The sequence below is a fragment of the Bos taurus genome, chromosome 11 (assembly GCF_002263795.3).
Source record: "Bos taurus isolate L1 Dominette 01449 registration number 42190680 breed Hereford chromosome 11, ARS-UCD2.0, whole genome shotgun sequence".
NCBI lineage: Eukaryota > Metazoa > Chordata > Mammalia > Artiodactyla > Bovidae > Bos > Bos taurus.
Genome location: NC_037338.1, coordinates 100,433,520 through 100,459,814, shown reverse-complemented (window position 1 = coordinate 100,459,814; position 26,295 = coordinate 100,433,520). Strand labels below are relative to the sequence as shown.

At 50.1% G+C, this 26,295-nt stretch overlaps 1 protein-coding gene across 1 annotated transcript in view; it reads right to left on the bottom strand.

Annotated features, from left to right (window-relative positions):
• GPR107 (G protein-coupled receptor 107) overlaps window positions 1-26,295 on the bottom strand; it is a gene marked incomplete at its 3' end in the record, with an annotated part of 52,227 nt that overhangs the window by 2,903 nt on the left and 23,029 nt on the right. Inside the window, 8 exon segments of the mRNA NM_001099164.1 lie at window positions 875-996; window positions 1,933-2,016; window positions 4,040-4,089; window positions 17,213-17,256; window positions 20,660-20,790; window positions 22,937-23,054; window positions 23,445-23,518; window positions 25,095-25,170. Of these exon segments, the coding sequence (NP_001092634.1) occupies window positions 875-996; window positions 1,933-2,016; window positions 4,040-4,089; window positions 17,213-17,256; window positions 20,660-20,790; window positions 22,937-23,054; window positions 23,445-23,518; window positions 25,095-25,170 (699 nt within the window).

The following is a 26,295-nucleotide window of genomic DNA, read 5'->3' as shown; positions in this document are numbered from 1 at the left end:
GAAAAGCCATCAAGTTATCTGACAATGAAGGCCATGCGAGGATCATTAGCAGACCTACAGATGACTTGGACGATTACACTGTCAGACCTGAGCTTCCACCGGCAGGCCCAATGGGAAGTGGGGCTACGCATCCCCAGTAGTTCTGAACAGGCCAAGGATATCCCCAAGATCTTGCTGCTAAGTTGCTGGCAGCAGGCTCCAAGGATGCCTCAGATGATGGCAAGTTCTACTTCCCCTGAAAAGACTAAGTGATGCTTGGCAGATACTGGACCTCAAACTGAATACACAAGCCTGGGGCCTGAGTGTCCATCTCCTGCACCTAAACGCAGAGGGACCAGCTCTGGAGTGATAATCTGCAGAGAGCAGCTGCTCCCATTCACACCACGCTGCTCAGTGAGGCAGGCGCGAGGCCGGGGAGGGAAGGAAGGGGGGCGATAATCTGCAGAGAGCAGCAGCTGCTCCCGTTCACACCACGCTGCTCAGTGAGGCAGGCGCGAGGCCGGAGAGGGAAGAAAGGGGGGCAATAATCTGCAGAGAGCAGCTGCTCCCGTTCACACCACGCTGCTCAGTGAGGCAGGCGCGAAGCCGGGGAGGGAAGGAAGGGGGGCGATAATCTGCAGAGAGCAGCAGCTGCTCCCGTTCACACCACGCTGCTCAGTGAGGCAGGCGCAAGGCTGGGGAGGGAAGAAAGGGGGGCGATAATCTGCAGAGAGCAGCTGCTCCCGTTCACACCACGCTGCTCAGTGAGGCAGGCGCAAGGCCGGGGAGGGAAGAAAGGGGGGCGATAATCTGCAGAGAGCAGCTGCTCCTGTTCACACCACGCTGCTCAATGAGGCAGGCGCGAGGCTGGGGAGGGAAGAAAGGAGATTCTTACACAGATTCCATTTCCAAGTCATCTTCTTCCTGAGAAAGTTGTAGGTATGGGTTGTCTGAAGCTGGACGGAACTTATACCCCGTGAGAACAAAGAACACCAGCGTGGCCATTTCATCCAGGAGCTGCGAATTTTAAAATCACCACCAAGTAAAGGGATTAGAATATCGCTCTTCAGAAAGCAGTGAAACCAAACAAACTGCCCCCCACCCCGCCCCCCAGTAACCCACCGCTCACTGATCTGCCACTCAAACGCAAAGCTGACCGTTGGGGACCATGTTCCTTAGGGGACTTGCTGAAGCCTTCTGCCTAGAGAGGGCTTCCCTTGTGGCTCAGCTGGTAAAGAATCCACCTGCCACGTGGGAGATTCAATCCCTGAAGGTTCAATCCCTGGACTGGGAAGATCCCTTGGAGAAGGGAAAAGCTATCCACTCCAGTATTCTGTCCCACAGAATTCCACTGACTGTATAGTTCATGGGGTCGCAAAGAGTCGGACATGACTGAATGACTTTCACTTCTTCCCAGAGAGGACATTTGAGAGTCCTTGCTTTAAGTCTTCACTGGCATCTTTGAAGAGCTCATTATATACATACATTTCCCTATAACGTCCAAAGCACCAAGTGAGAGCTTCCAAAAACTAGTCTCTAAATCATTTGGTGACTATCCAGTAGTTAAACTAGCTCTAGAATACTACAAAGACAACTTTATTACTGAAATAATAACAATAGGCAAGAAGAAGGGAGGTCTGGATTCTAAGCTATTCTAAGCCCTATAACTGAAGGATTGGGCCCCATTTCATTGAGGTTTGAATTATACTGGGCAAGGCTTTCTCTGCCTGGGGTTTTTTTTCTCTTCAAGGACTTTTAAAATTGAAAACTACATCAGTTCCAGATTTCTCACGTAATCCAGCAGCTTTCCTGGACAAACACATCTTAACTGTGGACCAGAAGAGACAGACGGTCTTAGTGGCCACTGCCAAATAAATCTGGAACCATCTCAAGTTACCCTGAGACTTCCTGCTCAGACACAAGTTCCCTGGCACTGTCCCCTGAGCCGCATACCTGGTAGAGCCACTTCCACTGGAACGGAACAGCGAGTTTGAGGAGAAATGCAATAATCCTGGTGAAGTATATGTAACATACGATCTAATGAGGAACAGAGAGACAAGAATAAAGTCAGTGCAGAAATCATAGCACTGCTTTCTTCCAACCGTCTGCTAAGGGGAAAGCAGCTACCTGAAGAAAATTATTTGACACTTACAGTGCTAATTAATCAGAGAAGGCAATGGCACCCCACTCCAGTACTTTTGCCTAGAAAATCCCATGGTCAGAGGAGCCTGGTGGGCTGCAGTCCATGGAGTCACGAAGAGTCAGACACGACTGAGCGACTTCACTTTCACTTTTCACTTTCATGCACTGGAGAAGGAAATGGCAACCCACTCCAGTGTTCTTGCCTGGAGAATCCCAGGGACGGGGGAGCCTGGTGGGCTGCCGTCTATGGGGTCGCACAGAGTCGGACACGACTGAAACGACTTAGCAGCAGCAGCAGTGCTGATTAATAAATCAGCAGAGAGAGAAACTCTCCACTACTTGAGAGGATGTCCTCTTTTTCTCTAGGTGACTAAGATATTGATAACAATCACTTTCGTGAACAGGATATTTTGCTCTTAACTCCTGAGTAACCTCCTTCTCACCTAATTCTCATACATTTTTGGTGGTGGTGGTATTCAGTTGCTAAGTCATGTCCAACTCTTTGTGACCCCGTGGACTGCAGCATGCCAAGCTTCCCTTCACTATCTCCCAGAGTTTGCTCAAACTTATGTTCATTGAGTTGGCAATGCCATCCAACCATTCATCCTCTGTGGCCCCTTCTCCTTTTGCCCTCAATCTTTCCCAGCATCAGGGTCTTTTCCAATGAGTCAGCTCTTCTCATCAGGTGGCCAAAGTATTAGAGCTTCAGCATCCTTCCTTCCAATGAATATTCAGGGTTGATTTCTTATAGGATTGACTGGTTTGCACTCCTTGCAGTCGAAGTGACTCTCTCAAGAGTCTTCTCCAGCACCACAATTCAAAAGCATCAATTCTTCAGCGCTCAGCCTTCTTTATGGTCCAACTCTCACATCCTTACATGACTACTGGAAAAACCACAGCTTTGACTTCATGGACCTTAGTCGACAAAATGATGTCTCTGCTTTTTAATAAGCTATCTGGGTGTGTCAGATGTCCTTTAAAGGAGTAAGTGTCTTCTAATTTCATGGTTGTAGTCACTGTCCACAGTGATTTTGGAGCCCAAGAAAATAAAATTCTCATACATAACCCACCGATTTCCAGCCCCAAAGGCTAACAGTTTTTCAGTCCCAGGCTTTGAGAAATGTTTTCCAGCAATAACAGCAAAATAAAACCATACGGGGAAAACAATGGCTTTTAGTCCCTTCAGGAGATCCTGTGAATGTTCGAGGTCTACAGTCAAGAGGAAGGACCAGTCATCCTAAGTGCCCTAGAAAGAAGGCCATGACAAGGATTCAACATGTGGACCCACCGGAGCGGACAGCTCACTGGGCTGTGCCCAGGGCAGACAGACAGGCTTACGGGGAAGGGACTGTGCAGAGTGACAGTCAGTGCCAAAACCACAGATGAAAACTACTCTGAAACTTTCGTCTGGAAGTAGGCAAGCAAAATTCTAGGAGATCCATAGCTTATACATTCCGGGAAATTATGACCCTAATATTTTATAGCAAGTTCTCCTTTTGGTGGTACGCTTATATGGACTTTTTGTGTTCACTTCAGTCATGTTTTTAGACATGATCCCAATTTTGTAAGCCAATTTTTTAAAAAAGTTAAAGGAACAGCTATGCATGGCGTTCACCTGTACATGGCATTTGCCTAGAAAAGAATCTAGAGAAATAATGACTGAACTGTAAACTGTAATACCTGGGGGAGGAGTAAGAAAAGGGAAGGAACAGAAGGTTCAGGGTCATAAATGGCTTTCACTGTGTTCCTGTCATTCTGCATTTAAAAACTATCAAGCATGTGTTACTTTTCTGAGTATGTAAAGCCAGATGTAAAACTAAAACCTAGTAGTAAGTAACTCAGGTACTCCGGGGAGCTAGTTCATTAGCTCTATTTCTTGAATTGACCTTATTCACAGACTTAGGGATTTTTTACTCACCAAGACGTAGTAATGTCTGAAAAGTTTCAGCTTCGCTAAGTTAATAGCAGCTGGGGAGAAGAAGACAACACCATGAGAGGCTGCTGCTTTTCTCATTTTTAAAGCTTGTCACCAGCAAGCACACTCGCGGTCCAGAGGCCGAGGCTAATGCAGATGGGGGCACCACCAGGGGGCACCTCTGTGGTTCTGGACATGAAGCCTGGCAGGGTCTCCCCCCATCTCCAGGAAGGATCTGGGAGTCGTGGGGGCAGCAGGCTGGCGCCCCCAGCTCCAGCAAACCAGCGCTCCTTCCCGTCCCGGGTTCAGAAGCTTTAAACGGCCTTCCTGGGAGGATAGTGACACCACAGAAATTAGCAGACACTATAAATCCCGACTCTTCCAACCCGCAAAGCCATCATTAAACATTTCAGCTCTGCCACTGCGGCTACAGAGCTGCAACTCTACTAGGAATGGTCTCAGGGGACTCTCCAGCTAACTGAGGGTGTAAACCCAATTAACCCATGGGTGTGTGTTGCAAATTTCACTTAGGTTTTCACTGTGTCTTGTAACAAAACCCTTTAAAAACGACCTCCCCAGCTTTGTCCTACCTCCCAGAGTGCTCAAGGTCAGGGAGCCAGGAACAGCTAACTTCCTGCCACCACCAACCGCCATGAAATATTGATGACCACAGAGGGTAGCCTAGCTCCCTCTCCGATTAGCGAGCCTTTCATTCATCATCAACCTTCCGGCAGGAGGCAAATTAATTTTGCTTAACGGCATTTAATTACTGGTTCCCTTTAGGAATGGAACTGTGGATGGTGACGGATTGACTTCCCGTCTCCCTCCTCTGGCTCGTGATTAGTGGGGGGGCAGTTGAGCTTAGGTTCCCAAAGAGATTCCTGAAATCCTAAATTAACCTTCAAGGTGATCACCAACTAACAGTATCTGTAAGAACCTGCTCTGAGAAACAGAGTGGGCCGATGAGGTTCAAAAAATCTGGGCAATTCTAATGCCCCAAACTGAGAGGCTCTGACACCCATGTCTACAGCGCGATGGACTCACGCATTCATGTAGCACCTGAAGGAGCTAAATGAAGGAGCCAGATAACCCAGAGCTCTCTTATCGAGCAACCCCTCTGGTGGTCCTGCTGTTATTATGTCTCTCTGGTTCTCTGTCCTTTTTAATCTACGCTGACTCTGGGCTGGGCCCCGGGATGCAGCGGTGACTGCAGAGCCTGCCCCAGGGGCAGCGGCTTCCATCCCTCAGGGAAGGAGAGGCGCTGGATCAGGGCCGCCCCCTCACCACGCCTGGCCCACAGAGACCCGGGCGGTGCGGTGTGGGGTCAGGGACTCCCCACTGCCTGCAGGACAGGAGAGGTTTCACTGAGGACAAGATGTTTACACCAAGAAGTGACAGATAACTGTGTCACCAGATTTAAAACTCTGCACGTTTGTATAAAGCAGTGTTCCTCCTGTGCATGTGCACGAATCTGCTCACGCCGGCAGCGGTCAAAGAGACGGCTGGCTCGTGCTGCACTCTGCCCCACAAATCCAGGTGGCCTCTGAGACCTGGGGCCCTTCCACACAAGCAAATCGCTCCTACATTTGGACGTTTAATCTGCGTCATCGTGAGTAATTGAGAAAGAATGGCACCAACAATCGGACCATTTAAATGATGAAAACGCTTTAGAAGTCTCTTCTGAATTTTGCTTGCTGAAATAGATCCTGGCAAATGAAACTCCTGCCTTTGCTTCAGCAAGAACCCAAAGGAAAGAAGCGGCGTGTTTCTATTCCTGGACTTCAAGGTGCTGTGCCGGGATGTGCATGGTTGCCATGGCCACCCCCAATGAAGGGCTCCCGAGGCAGACCAAGGGGACAGCGGGGAGGGTCAGGATTCCCAAAGGAGGTGGTGTCCCAGCAGAGGCCTGACTGGGGCTCAGGAGGGAGTGAGAGTGGAGAGGTCGAGCCAAGAGGACGCTTGGGAGGAGCAGGCACCCAGGTCTGGAGGTGCCAGAGAGGCAGGGGACTCTGCTGGGTGGAGGACAAAACCCGAGACTGAGTCAGACACAGACCACAAGCGGCCCTCCTTGAGGGTGCCAAGGCCCCAGGGAGCCTCGAGGGTCTCGAGCAGGGCAGAGCCTGGATCACATTAGCATTTTTGAACAACCTCTTTGAAGAAAGGATGGAAGAATTAAGAATAAGAGCCCAGGGAGTTCCCTGATGGTCCAGTAGTTAAGACTGTTCTTTCACTGCCAGGGTGTGGGCTCAATCCCTGGCCAAGGAACTAAGATCCCACAAGACATGCGGTGTGGCTCAAAAAAAAAGAAAGAATAGAATCCAACTGAGAGCAAAACCTTTGAATTTTTGGAGGTTCCTCTAAGATGTGGTGGGGTCCCTGTCAGTGCAGAGTGGGGAACAAGGTGACCTCGTCTTAGTGGCTGGGGAGCAGGGGTGACATTGAGGATACCGGAGAATTCTTCAGGGGAAGTCTGAATCCACCCCCCTTCCCTGCCGCCATCACAGGGAAGGAAATCAGGGGCAGAGGCAGAGCTGACCAAGAGGAGGCAGGGGGTTAGGACACTGCGGGTCTCGTGGGGGTGAGAGGAGAGGAGAGGACAGGAAGGCACCACATTGCTACCTCCCTGGGACGCGTGCCAGCAGGCTGCCCATCAGACACTCGGAAGAGAGGCAGGCCAGGAAGCACACGACGAGTGAGCCTGCACACCCACGTCCAGGCCCTACGGGGAAACACCAGCGTGGGCAAGGCCACCAGGCCATCCCAGGGCTGTGCGAAGATGAGTAAATGGACCTTAGGAACAATCAGCGGTGACTCTGACAGACGCAGTCGCGACGCACAGAGCTCAAGTTTGATCTGCAAACCCACCCGACACGACGGACGTCACTTCCAGTCACGAGAAAGACATCTGTTTGCGAGACTGCTGCTTATGGGATCAGGCTCCGGGGTCCCATAAGGTGTTCTTGCCACAACCCAGGCTGCGAAGGCAGGAATGAAGCTCACTTACTGTGAGAAGTAAGTGGGTAACAGCACAGGCCGCCCAGCTGAACACCTTGGGGTCAAATTCCATCTGTGCTGCTCACGGGCTGTGTGACCTCAGATAAGTCGGCTGACTTCTCTGAGCCTCAGTTCCTTCACCTGTAATACAAGACCACCGCCACCACCTACCACTGGGGCTGTTGAGGGATGGATGAGGCGGTACGTGGAAACCAAACAGCACACGGGTTTAAGCAGTGGAGGAGCGTCTGATGTTAAAGCACTAGGATTATATTAGGATTAAGTTGATCCCTGAGCAACACAGATTCGAGCTGCTCCGGTTCAGGTCAAACATGCGGATTTCTTTCCCCGATGGTAAATACTACAGCACTACAGGACCTGCGGTGTGTAGGGTGTAGGAACAACAGTGACGGAGGGCCAGCCGAAGCTGTACTTTGATTTTCAGCTGCGCAAAGAGTGAGCACCCCCAACTCCTGTTTTGTTCAAGTGGATGCAGTTCCAGTCCGGTAGTGACTGCGCTGCAGCAGCTGCCACCTCTGGCAGGAGCCCAGGCTCTCCTAAGTGACTGGGAACCAGCGGTGGCCCCGGGCTCTCCTGGCAGCGGGGCAGCCGTATGCACACGCTGCGTCAGCCTGCTGGGCGGGGGAGGTACCGGCTCCGAGGGGGGCAGCCTCGCCAGCATGATGCAAGGAGCAGTGATGGAGCAGGTCGCAGCCTGGAATCTCAAGCCTCCCTTGGCTTTCCTTCCAGAAAAGCTTTCCCGGCAGTTAAGGACCACGGCGGGGCTGGGCTCCCGCGGGAGTGTAGGCTCCCCGGGTCTGGGCTATTTCTGACCCACCACGAGGAGCAGCAAATATGGTAAAAGAATGAGTGTGGTGGCAGGAAAAATCCCTCGGACAGGAGCCAGGAGACCTGCACTCCGATCCCTGCAGCATCAGAACACCGTAGGCCTGTGCCCAGTCTGCACTGCCTTCTCTGGGCATCAGTCGCCTTCATGGGAGAATTTCTTTACCGTGGGTTACAACTTCTTCCCGGCAATGGCTCTTAACTAGGGTAAGCACCAGAATGCCCTGGAGGGCTTTACCGATAAGACAGATGCCCAACTTGCCCCCGACTCTTCTGGAACTAGGCCGGGCTGGAAGGTTCTGAAAAGCCTCCCAGGGATCGGGGAAGGACAGGGATGGGAGGCAAGGAAGGGGAGCAGCCCAGCCACTTCAAGAGCTCCTACAAGGCTATGGCTTGTGGGTTCCTCTCCCTCCCACTCATGCTCAGGAAAACAGCCTTGACTCTGGGTTCTGGCAGACAGTTTTTACCGATGGGAACAGAACAGGTGCCCGCCAAGGCAGGAGGAGCCCAGGCCTCTCACATGCTTAACAAGATAGTCCTCTGACGCAGCAGCACATGAGCAGATGTAAGCCGTCCAGAGGAAAGGCCACCCCCTCCCTGGACCGTCACCTCACCTTCCCTCTTTACACCACAAGGTTACTACACAGGCTGGCAAGAAGACAGACCGTGCCCTTACTCCCCAAGTGGTCTTCCCTGATGGTCCTGGAACCGGGACCATGAAAAAAACAATAGGGCTGGCTGTCACAGGGCTTCTCTGGTGGCTCAGATGGTAAAGAATCTGCCTGCCAATGCAGAAAACACAGGTTCGATCCCTGGGTCGGGAAGATACCCTGGAGAAGAAAATGGTAACCTACTCCGGTTCTTGCCTGGGAAATCCCATAAACAGAGGGGCCTGGCAGGCTACAGTCACAGGGTTGCCAAGAGACACGACTGAGCAACTCAACAACAAGCTGGTCGTCACATCTACTGAGCAGTAACCAGGCACCAGGCTGCGCACCCTTCAAGCTTCATCTCATGTGATCCTCACAAGAGACTCTATGAGGGCAGGGGCATCGCCTCCAATGCCTCATACGTGAAGGATTCAGGCCTGTAGGGTTCAGTACATTACCAAGGTCACACAGCTTGCAAGTAAGGAGGGCACCGCTTAAACCCAAGACCCTCTCTCCAAGGACCAAGCTTTTAATCCCCACACTTTGTGCTGAAAGAAAGGCAATTCACAGCCTTGTAAATTCACCAGTAGCCTGGGGACATGATGGTGGCTTGAAATGCTCATCAATGCCCGGGAGCTGCCAGAGATCCATCCTGAGGGGTTAATACGGGTAGATCTATGGGACACACAGAGGCGAAGGCCCACAAGAGTCACCTACAGGTGGAAAATTTCCCAAACAATCCTTTCCCAGAAAGCCTCGAGGCTTAAACACATCTGCCCTACCCATCAGCTTTTTCCCTGCTTCCTCCCTGCTGCTTTGGAGGAATTCTGAGTCAAATACAAAAATTACAGAAATGAGTGTGATGGCAAAGCCAAGCCAGTGGGAGACTCGGGCTGACTCACTCTCAACAGTACGGGCTCCACAGTCTGCCTCCACTCTGGACGCGGGCCTGCTCTGGGCGGGGGACAGACCTAAGAGAGCCTGGCCACTCCTGACCTGGGACCACCCTGCTCCGAAAGCATCCTTTCTGGGGAGCGATTAGCTCACAGGGCGCCTTCTGGCCTCATTAAGAAGAGACCCCACTAACCTATCTCACAGAGAAGGTATCAGGAACCAGGGCAGGAAAGGGTCTGCTAAGAAAAAAGGACTCCTAACAGGATGAAATTTTTGACCTTCACTCTGTTGAGGCTCATGTGAAAAAGTGGTGCAAAATGTTTCCAAAATCCACTTAAAACATCCACTCCAGTGACCCAGGAGTGATCAAAAGTCACTGAACAGTTATGAGCTCTGCGCACATCTCCTTGTAAGCAAAAGCTTACCTTCAATGACTAGTAAAAAGAAACAAGAATGGCCCCATAGAGTGGCTGACAGGAAAGTAACTCTGCGAAGAGCTTTGCTGAGTCAAGCATGCTTCTGCCTCTCTCTTCCCTTCTGCTCTGGAACTGCACCAGAGAAGCCCCTGCTAGGGGCTGAAGGTCCTCAGGGCCGAGCAGTCTCCGCCTCTGCTGCGGTCAGCACTCACCCCATCACAGCGTCTCCAGCAGCCACCATGATGAGCTGCGCTGAGCAGCATGTCTGGGCCCCACCCTCCCCACCCCCAAGGCTGTGCCCACGGCACGTATTCAGTCCACTGCGGCGAGGAAGATGGATAGACATCCTACTGCTTGAAGACACAGCCTGGTCAGCAGCAGACAACGTCTCTGCAAGAAGAGAACCTGACCTCCCTGAGCGCTGCAGCAGTCGACAAGAGCTGCTTTCAACTGTGTCTGCCTCGAGACCCGGAGTCAAATGCGTGCTGATACCCTCCAGACAAAGAACCCAGATGGCTGAGCAGGCCTGCCGGGGGCCGAGGGAGGGACCCCTCAGGCAATTACGTCCCCAATGTTTCAAAGACCTAATAAAACACAGGGGCTTCCCAGGTGGCATAGTGGTAAAGAATGCCAGTGCAGCAGACCCAAGAGACATGGGTTCGATCCCTGGGTCAGGAAGATCCCCTGGAGGAGGGCATAGCAACCCACACCAATATTCTTGCCTGGAGTATCCCATGGACAGAGGAGCCTGGTGGGCTACAGCCCATGGGGTTGCGAAGAGTCAGTCAGACACCACTGAGCGATGGAGCGCACACAGGCTAAAAACCGGCGGTGTGTCCGTGACGAGGCGGGTTCTCAGCCTTGGGATGTGAGAGGCCCCGTTGCTTTCCGCTGTAGGTTACACATACTCAGGGTGGTATCCCCGGTTAAGTGACTATTTCAAAATGTTGACCAGAAGCTGTGACCAGGATGACGACAGAGAGGAATTTTGGGTGATCTGAGATGGGAAAGGTTTTGGAGTTTAAAGAAATTAAAAATCACTGTATTAAGCCAATCTCAAAAACTAGATATTTTTTTTCTCTCATTCTCTCTAATGACAGTCTACTTAGCCATAGTTTTCACCCTCCCAAGGGTCACAGACTTGTTTGAAATTTTGCTGAAGGCCACACAACCCTGCCCACACCTGTGGTGCTGGGTGCCACATGCCGGGGTAGGGCATCACGGACGCCACGGGACAAACAGCAGAGTCAGAGGGTTGCCACGTGCTTTGGTAAGGCAGCCCTGAGCACAGGATGGAACCCTCCAAAGGCTTGACCCATGCCCCCTCACCTCACGCCTGACCTACGCCACCTCACCTCACACCATAGGAGATGCAGGCGTTTTATGAATGCTTCTGTCACACCACCCAGAGAGAGAGCCATCGGGTTACTTAAAGAAAATCATGGATTCCCATTAGAGTAACAGGTTAGGAAAATATCAGGGCAGAGGATGACATAAAAGTTATTGTTCCAATCAAACAACAAACACACAGTTCTGGACACAGAGCTGGAGTTCAGTAAATAGTTAAAAGCAGTGTGAGCTTTACAGTTTTCTCAGTGCTCAGTACAGAGTGAAGTCAGTCAACACCGCTACACTGTAGGTGTGGTTTCTAAGACAGTATCTCTTGAATGTCTACAGCAGCCAGGAGCCGGCAAACTCTTTGTACGGGCTGGAGAGCAAGTGTTTCAGACCCTCTGGGCCGGGTGGTCTCTGCCACAGCCCCTCAGCCCTGCCACCGCAGCACAAAAGCAGCCACAGACCACAGACGTACACAGGGACACAGCTGTGTTCCAATAAAACTTTATCTACAAAAACAGAGGGTTATTTCTCTCCCTTTCTCAGCAGTGGGTTTTTTGTTTGGCCTATTTATATGAATAAACCCAAATAAAACATTTCCCCCCGCCATTAATTGTCCAGAATGAACAGGCATCTTCGTCACAAGAATATGGCCAACTAAGTCTGAAACAGGCTCAGCGGGCACAGGAGCAGAGAGCCAGGCAGCCTTCTGCTCCCGCTCGTGGCCCTCGTGACCAGCAGAGCCTCAACAAGTCTCATTCCTAACACACAGCTCCCAGACTTTTGGTCTCGGGACCCCTTCCCACTTTCAAGAGCTTCTGTTACTGTGGGTCAAGTCTACCAGGACCTACCGTATTAGAAACTGACACAAGTTTTTTAAATATTTAATAATTCATTTATAGGTTAACAAAAATAAATCCATTATGTGTTAATATAAACAATGTTTTCCTCATAAAATAGAAAACTCAAATTTCAGGAGAAGAGTAAAACTGTTTCCCATTTTTGTAAATCCCTTTAACGTCTGGCCTAATAGAACAGAACTGGATTCTCATATTTGCTTCTGCCTTCAATCTGGTGTGAGGGAGTGTTCTGATTGAAGTTTATAAAACAAACAAAAAAATAGGGCCTGATCAGAGGCAGGCCTTCTCAGAGAACTGCAAACAGTCGTCTTTGATTTTGCATTAAAGCTTGACAAGTGGTAGCTTCTTAAAGATAACTAAGATGGGAAATCTGAAACTGTAGCAATGAACTTTCACAATGTCACAGTAAAATCCGCTGGTCCATCTCAAACTTTGAACAGATCTTTTATTCATGCATGTGTAACATGCATTCATCAGGTGGAAAATATTCTCACTGAGTTAAAGGAGATCTCTAAAATACTGAAACTCTTCATCATAAAATATTTACATTTATTAATATCACCTCTGTTCATATCAGATGTCTGTTAAAAATTGGGAAGCCGTCAAGTTTACAGGGGTAGATTCTACGTTTTCCTAAATTAAAACCTGTGTTTTTAAGCGAAAATGAGATCACTGACAACATATACTTTTTGTTTTCCTGAAGTGACATACACACTTCATTCATTTTCAAGAAAATGTCTGTCAAAAGCCCAGGCCTGAGTAACTAGTCTGACCGTCATCATTCCTTCCCTGGGCCTTCCATGGTTAGGAATCTGCCTACCAACGCAGGCGACATGGGTTGATTCCTGGGTCTGGGAAGATGCTACATGCTGCGGGGCCTGTGTGCCACGACTACTGAAGCCCGTGCTCCCTAGAGCCCGTGCTCCACAAGAGAAGCCGCTGCCACGGGAAGATCTCACACCCCAACCAGAGAAAGCCCGTGCAAAAGTAACAAAGGTCCAGCACAGCCCAAAATACGTCCTGAGAGAAAGCAGCTAGCGGAGCTCACAGCTCACACAACTGCACACGTGCTTTTCCTCAAGATGACCACCACGCTCCAGATGGAAGCAGAAGTGCTTCCTGGGCGTGTCCCATTCCACACGGAGCGGTGAAAGACATAGTCCAAGGGCTGCGATGTACCGACGTTAAAAGTTTCTCCTAACTCATCAAGGGCTCTCTTCAGTGACATGCGCCTTCTCCACCCCTGCGAGGAGGTGAAATGAGAAGGCAGCGGCCACAGCAGTTTGGTGCCCCGGCCGTGCAGCCTCCTGAGGCTCCAGCTGGTTTACCCACCAGTGCTTCTGCGCCGTCAGTGCAAAGATCAACAGCAAAGAAGGCTGATGACGTCACACTACGAAGAAAGTTCTGACCCCGAGGACCCTCTGGAGGACGGTTGCCCTGACGAACCGCTGTGACCTCTCAAGGTCACAGCTACTTTCGGAACATGGCGGTGGCTGGAATGAAGCCACTTCTCCACTCCCCCAGCAACCAGCCAACCACCATTTGTTTCAGGGCTTTTGAAGCTTATATGAAGGCTAAGATTCCCCAGAACGCATCCTCTGAAATTTTCCTCAGAAACTCAAGGGGGTGGGGGGGAGGGAGATGCTCAGAAGCAGAGACTGTTAATTAGACACAGGGTGTGTATCCCCAAGGCACCCTCTGAGGTAATGACACTGGAGAAAGAGAAGGGAATAGGAAGGCAGGCTCAAGGGCAGAGACGGCGATTCCTGGCAGGCTTGAAACGCAGCGGCAGCAGAGTCGGACGTGCCTGTGAAGACTCCGTGAAGCCGCCTCTCAGAATGCATCGCAGCAGTGACTCTAAATGACAAAGGACGTGAGAAGAGCCACCGTGTGTGACAGAGGAGACAAACGCATGACTTCAGGACAGTGGGCAGCTTCGCCCTTCATGCTTTCCTTCATACTCTCTCAGCTTCAGTCAGAAGGAATCCAGAGACGAAGAAGTCAACAACTCCAAACCCACCTCTCTGAAAGCACCGTGAACCCCAAGTGCAGGGAGAACGACGACAAGCAGCGCTTCCCCCGCTTGCCATCAGTCAGCCTGGACGGCACATTCTTAAGAAGCTATCATTCTTAAGCCAAGTCACTGTCAAGGTCATGTAATTAGTCAGTGGAATAATGAGCCTAAGAATAAGAATCAAAGTGTCAGGCTCCATCCAGCGAAAAGCTTCCAAATCCAGTAGGAGATGTTATCGTCTACGGGCTTCACTCTGTCAGCTGTCTCAAGGATGGGCAAGATCTCAGGAAGGGCGAACGGAGGAGCAGAGGGGCAACACCGAATTCCAGACCCAGGGGCCCACGGGCGGTGTGCTCATTCGAGCCTGCCCGTGCCGCCTCACCGCTGTCCTGGGCGGCAGAGCGGGGCACGGCCACTCAGCAGTCACGCCTGAGGAGGGCCTGCCAGCACAGCCAGCTGTCCCTGAGTTCTCTGCAGGGGAGACATCAATCGCAGGGACACAGCTGCCCTGACTCTGCAAGGGTCATAGTTTTCAAAGTACAGAGTGAAATATGCATCTGAAGATGAGCTCAAAAGCATCCCCCAGCCTAAGTCAGTTCAATGAAAGAACTCGGACCAAGAAGACACCCCTATTCTCATCTACTCTGTCCCCCTTTCAAAGGGTTTGAGATATCTGCTGATAGGAAATGGGTGCTTTCTTAATGGCCTGTCCCCCTGAGAATGGTGGACGCGAGCCCTGGTGTGCCCTCACGACTTCCGGCTCTCAGACTGGCCCTCCACTCAAGAGGCCCCTTGCTGTCACCTGGTGGAAGGAATAGGAAACTGCCTCGTGTGCCCTCAACGATGACAAAAGCATGCCTGCTCCACGATGCTTCTCTTCACTACGGATGTGGGCGGACAGGGGTGACCCCTCCTGGCTGCACCATCTACCCCACGGAGAACACTTCACTGGATGCTCAGCCAACGGTCAACTTCTCATGAAATAAATGGTCACAGAGATAATTAACTGCCACAGTCACCCTTCAAGTCCTCTAAAAGGAAGGTGGAAAAGGCAGAGAGGCGTCAGAGGGTCAGGACGGCGGAGAGAACGGGAGCAGGCAGCGCTGAGGAAGAGCCAGGAACTCCCCAAGGGGAAGAGGAAGACAGATAAAACTGAACTGGAGGACATTACCCTTGGGGTTTTTAGACATTTTCAGTTGAATAGTCAGAAAAATGAACCCAGAACCACAAGTGTAAAAAGATTAAAACAAAAAAGTTAAAATGTCACATCTCAACACATTAAAGTCAGAGAAAGATCTATTAAGTTACAAAAATAATAAAACAGGACTCCCCTGGTGGTGTGGTGGGTAAGAATCCACCGGCCAACACAAGGGACACAGCCCATGCCTGGTCCGTGGAAGCTCCATGTGCCCCGGGGCAACGAGGCCCACAAGCCACAAGTACTGAGCCGACTTGCTGCAACTGCGGAGGCCCACGTGCCTCGAGCCCACACTCCAGAACAAGAGAAGCTGCCGCAGTGAGAAGCCCACGCCCCGCGACTGAAGAAAGACCGCGAGCAGCAACAAAGATCAAACCCGACCAAAGAATAAATAAGTAAATAAATACAGCAGTATGTACACGTTAAAAATAATAATAAAACTAACTTTACATACAACATGCATAGAAGAAGGAAAAAAATAAAGTCAAGAAAACGCCCAAACAATACGTATTCCCAGAAGGTGGGTTTTTTTTTCTACTTTGGATTCTCTTGTTTGTGCCAAGATGCTTTATGAAGACTCTCATTTGTGGTTTGTTTTCTGTAGCTTTCCTTTATCCATTGAGAGAAGGCAGGAGAGTTCTCTGATATCCACGGCTCAGAGGAAGGCTATGTAGCCAGGCTAAAAGCAAAAGATTTCTGCAGAGCACAGTCCAGCTTCAGCTCACTGAAAAGAATCTATCACCGAGGGCATTCCAGAGGGAGAAGGGAACCCAGGGCCAAGAAGACAGTAAAAAACACAAGAGAGCTATTTCCTGGGACAAGAAAGAAAATGAGCTGGCACATTCTGCGAGGGGTGGGCCTGTGGCCCCCGGGGGAGCCGAGGGACCTTGGGAGCCTGGAATCTGAGCACTGACTGGGGCTCCCAGCCTGGCATGACCCTCACACACCAGGCTACCCACAGCAAGACCCGGATAGCAGGAATCTCAACAGGAACTACTCTGGGCCCCGGACTGTGTACTGTGCTCTCAGTAAGAACCCCAGATTGTGCCTGACACTGGTGGGAAGGCTTGAAGTCAGGTTAATTCAAATTAGAGAAAATGATATGATACTCGTTGTACAGCAAGTGTGAAGGAGGATTCCTACCTACTATTAACCAAATTTTCCAAAATGAATCCACATTACTTTTACAATCAGAAAACAGATCGACAACATATTTTATCTAACGACAAGTGAATAATCTGCCTTAAAGAACATTAGTACAGCACTGGGTGTGTGACTTCATGGATCCAGAGGCAGGTGGGACCTTTGCGAGTCTGGCTCTTTGACCCCTGTGGCCTGAAATCCCCACTTGGCCCACGGCACCCTGCAGTCCTGGACATGATTCAAATAAGCCCAGAGACACACACAACACTTTCTCTGTGGTTTCTTTTCTGACTTAGGAGGCCGGGTCGGAAAACCAAGATGCAGGAGGGTTCTAACTGCACGACAACTTAAAAATCAGAGCGCTTTAGAGGTTCTTTCTGGCATCAGTCTCTTTTTAAATTAATACCGACACATCTATTTTGAAAGTGTGTTAAGTCAGCAGGAAGGGACACTTTACACATAGCCATCCCAGATCCATAAAACCTTCTGTTCGCACGGGGAGGTGTTATCTGGTCCTTCCAAGACAACGTTTGCTCCTCCTGACTCAGTTTTGAGAAGGTGAGGATCACACTCACGAATGCAAATGCGGTGAATCATCTGGTAAGCAGTCACCCCCAAGCCTTATACAGCTGGGCTCAGCAACGCTCCCCACCTGCCTCGCGACCCAACAACCGGGCTGCTCTTACAAAGCCCCTGCCCACCCACCCCTCCCCACAGGAAGTCAGCATCGTGGGCCCCCGCCTTCCCTCTCCCCCTCCGCAGTGCCCAGGCACGAGGCTTTAGGGAAGGCTGGCCAAAAGAACAAAAAGAACACAAAGGAACTTGCCTTTTCCATCTGTGGCTGATGCTTCTTGTAAATGCCTGATTGACCTAAAAATAAACATTTGCAGAACAAAAGGTTAGCTAATGAATTTGCATTCCTCTCCATTTTCAGAGCTAGTAACTTGAGGCCTTGAATTTCTCCACAGAAACTGAAAGGCTGGAATGGATGACTTTATAGAGCACTCCCTAGACAGGGTGATGGTTGACAACCAAGCCTCAGGCATGTGTGGCTCTCAAGCCTGAGAGTTAAAGACGCCCTCTGCTGGCTGCAAGAAGTCTGGCAAGGGCCTGGTGTGAGGGGAGAGATCAAAACACAGTCGTGAGCAGTCTGCATCTTCCGTTGCTGCTAAGTCGCTTCAGTCGTATCCGACTGTGCGACCCCATAGACGGCAGCCTACCAGGCTCCTCCATCCCTGGGATTCTCCAGGCAAGAACATTGGAGTGGGTTTCCATTTCCTTCTCCAATGCGTGAAAGTGAAGTCGCTCAGTTGTGTCGGACTCTTAGCGACCTCATGGACTGCAGCCTACCAGGCTCCTCCATGCATGGGATTTTCCAGGCAATAGTACTGGAGTGGGGTGCCACTGCCTTCTCCATTGCATCTTCTGTTAGGTCGGTGCAAAAGTAACTATGGTTTTGCACTGTTGAACTTTGCTGTTTGATTTTGGAATACATTCTTAAATAAATGTGGTTATGTTACACATCACTTTAATGCACATTCCTCGCTTTATTACTTGCTGTTTATTTTATACTTATTTTAAACTAGGGAAATGACTACCATTCCTTCAAGCATCTTGACAACTTCTTGCAGGGAAAATGCTTCCAGAACCAGCAGGAGGCAGAAAATGCTTTCCAAGAGCTCGCTGAATCCCAAAGCATGGGTTTTTATGCTACAAGAATAAACAAACTTATTTCTCGTTGGCAAAAATGTGTTGATGGTAACGGTTCCTATTTTGATTAATAAAGCTGTGCTTGGGCATAGTTATAGTGATTTAAGGGCTTCCCTGGCGACTCAAACAGTAAAGAATCCATCTGCAATGCAGGAGACCTGGATTCAATCCCTGGTTTAGGAAGATTCCCTGGAGGAGGGCATGGCAACCAGCTCCAGTATTCTTGCCTGGAGAATCCCCATGGACAGAGGTGTCTGGCAGGCTAAGTCCATTGGGTCGAAAACAGTCAGACATGACCGAACAACTAAGCACACACAGTGATTTAAAATTCACGGTCCAAAAAAAAATTTTTTTTAAATAAATAAATAAAATAAAATAAAATAAAATTCACGGTCCAAAACTGCAATTACTTTTCACCAGCCTAATATCTAATCTCAGTCCCACAGCTATACCCGCACCCCAAACGGACTAAAACAATGCAGGTTCAGGGAGCTCACCTGCCACCTGGAGAGAACGGACCCTATAAGGTCACAGGCCGACCTCTAAAGCCTAGATCTGGGGGCTGTGAGCACAAGGATTCATGCAAACTTCTAACTTTGCTGAAAAAATGCTGGCCTCCAAGGAGTCTTTTCCAGCTAGGAAGTGCTGGCAACTAATTACCATTAGTACAGTTCAGACAGGGGAACAGGAACGTTCTTAAGGAAGGTGTGGACCAGCATTCCAGGCAGAGCTGAAAGGCACGGAAGGAGGGACTGTCTGAGAGGAAGGGCACAGAGCGAGCAGACCCGCTGTAGCGGGAGGGCCGGGGTCTCATGGACCTGGGCTGCAGACCTAGCCCAGCCAACCACTCTCGACTGGACTGTGCGTAAGTCATTCCTCCCCAAAACCCTGTAGTCTGCCCACCTCGGAGAACCGAATGGCACAACACGTGAAATTAAGGAGCACAAAGATGACGCAAACCGATGCTGGCTGAATCTGAGTGTCCAAAAGAAATCCTGAGTTTCTTAAATTACCTCTCCAGTACTTGAGTTTTTCTCATTTTACAGCAATTTTCAGAACACCTACCGTGAAGAATCTTGCCATTTGGCATCTGCTCCTTAGTGTTGCAATCAATGACCAGCAGGAAGTGACCCCTTGTAGCTCCACAGTGCATCTCAGCCTTCCTCAATTTCCCAGGTCCCTTCTTTTTTGGCCGCACTCTGTGGCTTGCAGGATCCTAGTTCCCGGACCAGGGATTCCAACCGGAGCCCCCAGCAGTGGAAGCTCAGAGTCCTAACCACTGGACCACCAGGGAACCTCCCCACAGGTCCCTTCTATGTTAGTGTGCTGAGGGTGACAGACGTCAGAGTGGGGGCTGAGGCTCTGTTCCCTAGTAGGAAGACGCTCTTTCCAACTGGAGACGATGCTAGTCGTCCTGTTTCAAATGTGTGGGTCGCTATTCCTAAACAGGATACGGGGCGGTTGTGGAGACTAAGAAGACTCATTTATGCTCTCTCCTAAGCAGGCAGCTGTCTGCTGAACTGATATGTGAACATGTGTGATGTATGAGTTAGGTTAAGAGTGAATCTAACATGCTTGGGACTTTCCCGGTGGACCAGCAGTTAAGACTCTGTGCTCCAAATGCAGGGGCCCAGTCTTGATCCTTGGTCAGGAAACTAGATCCCACATGCCGCAACTAACATCCAGTGGGCCCCAATAAATTTTTAAAAAGTGGATCTAACTGACTGAAACGAGGATTACACTCCACTGACACCAGGTTCTAAATAATCGGAATAATGAACGACCCCATCAACTCCAGGAGCATAAAAATACTAATTCACTGTGCGGGGCACTGCAGTATGGGAACATCTCACTTCTGAGAGAAGACAGCTAAGTCTATTTTTTAAAACTTTATTCTAAAAGAACCGATTGCTTTCAAGTGGCCACAGAACTAGATCATAATGAGGGCGAGCGTCTGATTTCTGTGAGCCTTTCTTTCGCTACTTTCTTTCTTCCTATTGAAGCAAGAATTTCCTTCACTTGGATGCGCTCTGAGGATATTCTTCCTCTTCAGTCGCTGACTTGGCACTAACACGTCTTTACATAGTCAAAGCCCAGCACATGCATCTAGTCTGCCAACCCCAGGAGTGCAGCGAGTCCATCTGACGACACCACGTCTATGAGCTGAGAACTGCCCCTGGTTTCATGTGATGCACTTCCTCAGTTTCCATCTAACTTGGCAAGAAGAGGCCATCTGTAGGCTTCCTTCAACTTCAACTCCCTTTCCTTCAAATTCACACGGCTGTTTTATGTTGCTACTGAGTTCTCGTCTCCAAACCCTTCTCCAGCATCTGAAGTGCTAAAAGTCGGTGCCAGGTGAGCACTACTGCAGTCCCCTGAGGAACCTAACAGAGACACAAACTCCCCGGTCCAGCCTGGAGACTAACTCAGGTCAGCCTGGGACCCAGGAAGCTGTCGTGGGCCCCGGGTGACTCTGACCAGTTTGGGTTCGGCGGGTCCAGCTGCCAGGCTGGATGGACATGCCCGTGGCGCAGGAGTGGCCTCCCCGCCCAGGGGTACTCACCACACCACCGGGAAGAGGATGGCCCCGCAGCACAGCAAGTCAACCAGAAACAGGGAGTCCTTCCACAGGCCGTACTCTGTCGTCCCCTCCTCGGTGGACTCTATGATGATGTAGGCCACATTGGCCAGGACCTGTGGGACACAGGAAGTGTGGACAGATCTTTGAGACAGAGCCCCGGGGCGGTGGACACCCGGGCCTACAGGCTGGGCTGTGCTGCTCCATCCTGTCATTAAGCGATTAGCATGCTATGAAAAGTCCCTCGGCTGGTCAGACAGAAGGCAACAGTTTAAAACCTGTGACACCTCTGAGCACAAGGGAAACACATCCGATGAACTATTCTTCGGAAGATTATCACTAGGTAAGAAAGCAGAGGAACCCCACCTCTGCTCCATGCAAAGTCCGTGGTCCCAAACACTCTGCTTCACTGCTCTCCAGGGAATTCTCCATAGTGCCACAAAAATGGGAAACCCGTCGTGCTATGACTTAGAAGGGTAGTTTCTCTTTCCGTCTAGGACATATCAGTTAAATCATCACTGAAGCCACACTTAATACAAATGCAAAAATTAGCCTGAAATTTCAGTCTCCCAATGACACCCAGCCTCTGGGCTCCTCCAGAAGCCTGGTCCGTTGTACAGGTCTGCATCTGTGGCTCCGTCTAAGAAGGCAAACCGGGAAATAAACAGCTGAATTCCATTTCGCCCTCAGGTCGCACGCTGGACACAAGGCACGAGGGGTTCCCGAGGCACTGGTGTGGGACCCAGCGCCAAGAGTGCTCCTGAAACGCGTGTCTGCTTCGCCCACTCCCTACTCAGGAACGTGCACTGGCTCCCATGACCAGAAGGAAACAGTTTCAACTTGTCAAGGCTGATGTTCAAGGACTTCCCAGACCAGCCCCTGCATTGAAATACTCGTAACTTCCTTGTATTTGACTGTCTAAATGGCCTTGCTTCCTCAGAGTGACCTGCCTTGTAACCTTGTGTTTTGTTCCTTCTGGGGAACAGAAGAGGGAAAGCTGGGAAGAGCCTCCATTACGTCACTCCGGGCTGCGTGAAGAAGAGTGGGGCTGAAGGGGAGGGCAGCCGCTCCTGGGCGGAGGGGGAGACGGGGCAGGACCCCAGCCACCGTCTCCCAGCTCTTGAGGCCTTGGCAGGCTGGAGAACACTACCCGGCAGAGAAGTGGCCGTGGTGGCTCAACAGCCAAGGCCCGTCCAGCGCCTCAGCCTCTCCTGCTCGCCCCACGTTGTCACGTTTGCCTCCGTCACGTGCCCTTCCTTAAAATCTAGGCCAGGCCCATCTCCACCAGACAGCTCTTCCAGATCATCTGAATTGAAGTGAATACTCTCTCGTTGGAAACCTACAGAGACCGGTCTGTAGCATTTACGTGGCACTAACACATGTCTGTGATGATTGAAAGTGAAGACGGTTTTGCCACAAACACTGCCAAACCATCAATCACCAGGTGAGTGGGCTGCCCTGGGTGCCTGGGGAGTGGCACCACTCCAATCCTCACCCGCCACACTTGCAGTGGGCCCCAAACGATCACGGGCGAGAACGACTTTATCAATCAGATGCTCTCTGGCCAAGCAGAGCTGAGGAGCTGTGTGTCCCTGCCGGGATCTGTTTATCATGCATCCTTCACGTCCAGCTTCTACCTCCAATAAGACTGCTACGCGTAAGACAAAGTTCCTCTCCTGAAGGGCTCACAGTTTTATAAAGCTGGCCTCAGTCCAAGGCCCCAGACACATGCAGCTCTTAATAAACATTTGCCCCAATGTCTCGTATTCTACCTTGTGGAAACTCACTGGTATCATTCACATTTTACAATAATTTGCTGGGAATTTCCTGGTGGTCCAGTGGTTAGGACTTAGTGCTTTCACTGCCATGGTCCAGGTTCAATCCCTGGTTGGGGAACTAAGATCCTGCAAGCCGAGCAGCACAGCCAGAAAAAAAAGAAATCGTTAACCAAGTCATGGTGTACCCAAGCTTCTCTGCTAAGAGGACCATCAGATGCAGAAAAGGCAGCAGTACATTTCCCTAACTTCTCAGCAGCTCCCTGTTCATGTGCTGTTTAAAGACGACGGATGGTGGAGCATCTCCCAGTGCAAGAACCTGAGATCTGGGTCCATCAGAATCCAGAAAGACAGGCCCAGGCTTCAACCCCAAAGGCAGAGGAGGGGGTTTTCCAGGAGACCCAACTCCCTCTCCCCAGACAGGCCTGGAGCTAAGCCCAGCAAAGGCTCGAGAGAAGGAGGACGAGCAGGGTTAGGGATCCTTTACCTGCAGCGGGATGACAACCATGAAGACCTTCTTGTCTTTATCAGAAAGGATGTGCTTAATGAAAGCCCAGCCAGTGCCGATGAGCGCAATGGTGATGAACAGCAGTGCCCCCTTCAAGCTGCAAAAGGGAAGAATGAACAGACATCAACGGGTCTCTTTAGCCTTTCACTCTGAGTCACAGTCTACAGCTCATTCTATGGTTTCATGCACTTCCTCCAAAAGACAGATGGCCAGACATAGGGAACGCACGTCAGTGAACAGCGTTTCTTTTCCGGCACAGAAATAGTTAGCTACACGGCCCATTGCTGTGCTGGAAGGCCCCTTTGGGAACATGCTGACAGCCCCAAGTTCTCCAGTCAGGACAGCCATCCACATGCCGCACGACGGCCCTGGAGGGCGGGGCCATCTCCCTCGCCCTGGGGCAGGTCTCCTGCAAGCTCGGCTCCCCAGCCTTGCCCAGCCATTACGTCACAGGACGGGTACTTCCCGAGGCGCTCTCAGTACTCACAGGTGAGTGATGTAGTACACCACAGCCCACCCTTCAATCGGGAAGCCCTGGGAGGAGATGTAGTGGTAGTCGATCTGCAAGAAAACAAGTGCGTCTCAGAAAGGTCGTCTACCAATGCCTTACCCACAGGAAACGCCACCAGAGGCCCTTGTGACGGGGATACCCGCCCCCACTCCCTAACCCTGCACTTGCGGACGCACAGTGAAGCGTGTGAGTGCACTGCGAACGGCAGGGAGCTTGAGAAACTAGAGGAGGGCTCCACGTCACTAACCCCTAGTCCAGGTCCCTCTCTTTTTTTTTTGGCCCCACTGCATACCATGTGGGATCTTAGTCCCTGACCAGGGATCGAACGTGCAGCCCCTGCAGTTGAAGCATGGAGTCTTAACCTCTGTTCCGGCAAGCAAGTCCCAAGGTCCCTCTCTTGAGGCAGATGATTCACTCTGGCAAATGGCTGCCTATTCTCTTCTTATAAGAAATCTCCAAGGGAGTCCCTGGTAGTTAGGAGTCCAGGTTTTCACTGCTGGGTCCCGGGTTCAATCCTTGGGCAGGGAAACTGAGATTCCGCAAGCGGTACTAAATGGCTAATTAATGAATTAATATATAAAAGTAAAGATGTAAAAAACCAAAAAACAAAAAAATCCTCCAAATGTCACAGGTATTTTCAATCCCAGGCAACAGCTTTCTCTCTCATAGCCTTGCTGCTTACATAAGAAATAACTCAGTTAAAAAACCTATGTGGAACCACCCAGCTTCAACTCTATTTTCTTTGGGGGGAAAAAAAGAACCAAACCTGTAAATTTAGAGCTACCTGAAGCTACCAATGAATTTCCACTAAAGTGGCCAGCTTCAGTAGTGCCCCAAATGCTTGCAGGCAGGACGCCCAAAGCTGACATCAGTTCCTTCGTGCACCTTTCATTCCTCCTCACGTGGCTGTCTGGATATGAAAGTGACCCAAGAATCCCATGACTCGTCATCTGCATGATTCCAGAAGGAATCTTTTTACCTTAATCCAAATGGGAAACTAGCCAAATAATCGTCATTTCTTGAAACTACAGCTGGATACGTTATTACTTTTTCTAGGACAACATTTTTAAGGGCAGTAGGCTCCTGAGAGTCTGGAGACTGTCACCCTCACAGATGGGGCCCACAGATATCTCGCAGGCCTACAAAGTGGGGAAGCTGTGATTGTCTCCCACAGGCTGGCTCATTTCAGTCTGCATCGGCACTAAACATTCAGAGCTTGACTCAATTCTTATGCCTCAATCTTTAGAGTGTCAGTTTCCTCTCAAACAAGTATGCTAACAGTGAATTTCAAATCAAATGGGAACATGGGGGAATATTTCAAAAAATAAAGGAAGCTGTGGAAACAATTCATGAGGTGGCCCTCTAATCTCAAGAAATGACTAGAAGGGTGAAAAAATAAACACCTACAAGAGAAAACTCTGAGTCTGTAGATAATATCTAAAGATGTCTTAAGTCTAGCACTAGGGAGGCTATGATGATTTATCCCATGACCAGCCCTTCCTGGACCAAAGGAGGCTTCATGGCAAAGGCATTCTTTTATCTGTTGTTGGATGTAGCCTGTCTTCCAACGTATTTTCCCTGATAGTATAGGTATTTCATAAATGACTCCAAAACATGAATACGTACTGCGTGGAACACCAAGGAAAGAGACTTGGTGAAAGGAAGGGCAGCCATCAGCCAGTGAATTTTAAATACATCATTCCTATAAAACAGAAAGAAAAGAATTTAAGGACAATTTTACACTCCCAAAGGATAGCTGAAGCCCCACCCATCATATATTTATAAGGAAGTCGTAAATATGATCTAAGCAAACCACAAACACAAAGCTTTTTTAAAAAGTGGTTGCTGCCAGCAGAGAAGGCGTGGAATGGGGTTCCAAGTCATCTCTACCATGTAATCCAACTCTGTGAATGGAGCCAAGTTATGCACAATGGGTTCCCAGGCCTGATAAGATAGAAATCTAAACAGGTTGCCAGTTTCCTCTCCGGAAACCACCCTGGAAAGCCCACAGAGGCAAGAAAGAGGCAGATGGATCTATGAAAATGGCACAAAATCCCCAAGAAGGCAGAGGTGACTGGGCACAGCTCTAGGGAAAATTGCTAGCCCAGAGGAGAGGTGGGCTTGGTGCTAGGTAGCAGGGATGGTCAAAGACCGTGCCCCTCTCTGTCCCCTCAAGGCTGGAACCTGCCAAACACACCAGGCCAGTGAGACACAGCACCCACTCCCCCCCACATCCTCTACGGGCACTAGTCCACCCTCAGGCTGCCAGACATTCAATTCCTCTACCCCTTCCCGCCTCGCCCTAGGAGTTAACCTGTGAGACACACAAAACCATGACAGAGAAAAAGTTTTAAACCCTATGAAAGAAAGCAAAGACTTGAGGAAGAGCGACAGGGGGAATTCCCACTCTCTGATATCAAGACAATCTGCAAAGATACACCAGTTAAAATATGGGGGACAGTGAGCATCAGAGAAGTAAACCAACAGAACAGACTAGAAAGCTTATGGATAGATTTGTGCATGTATGGAAGCTTAATATTTAAGGTGACACCAAGTCAATGGGAAAAGAAGAGGCTGCTTAATAACTGGCACTGGAGGAAAAAAAAAACCAACCTCAGCTCAAACCTATATAATAAATGAGGAAAGCTGACCTCAGCTTCACACTTACCTATACCCCAGGGGGATTTGGCTGCTAAACAGAAAATAGACATTTTGTGATCTGGAGTAGGAATGGGCCTCTCAGGATCCACGAGGCATGACCCAGAAGGCTACAACTACATGGCCTCGACTCCATCAACGTGAAAGATTTTCCCTCAACAATTCAACT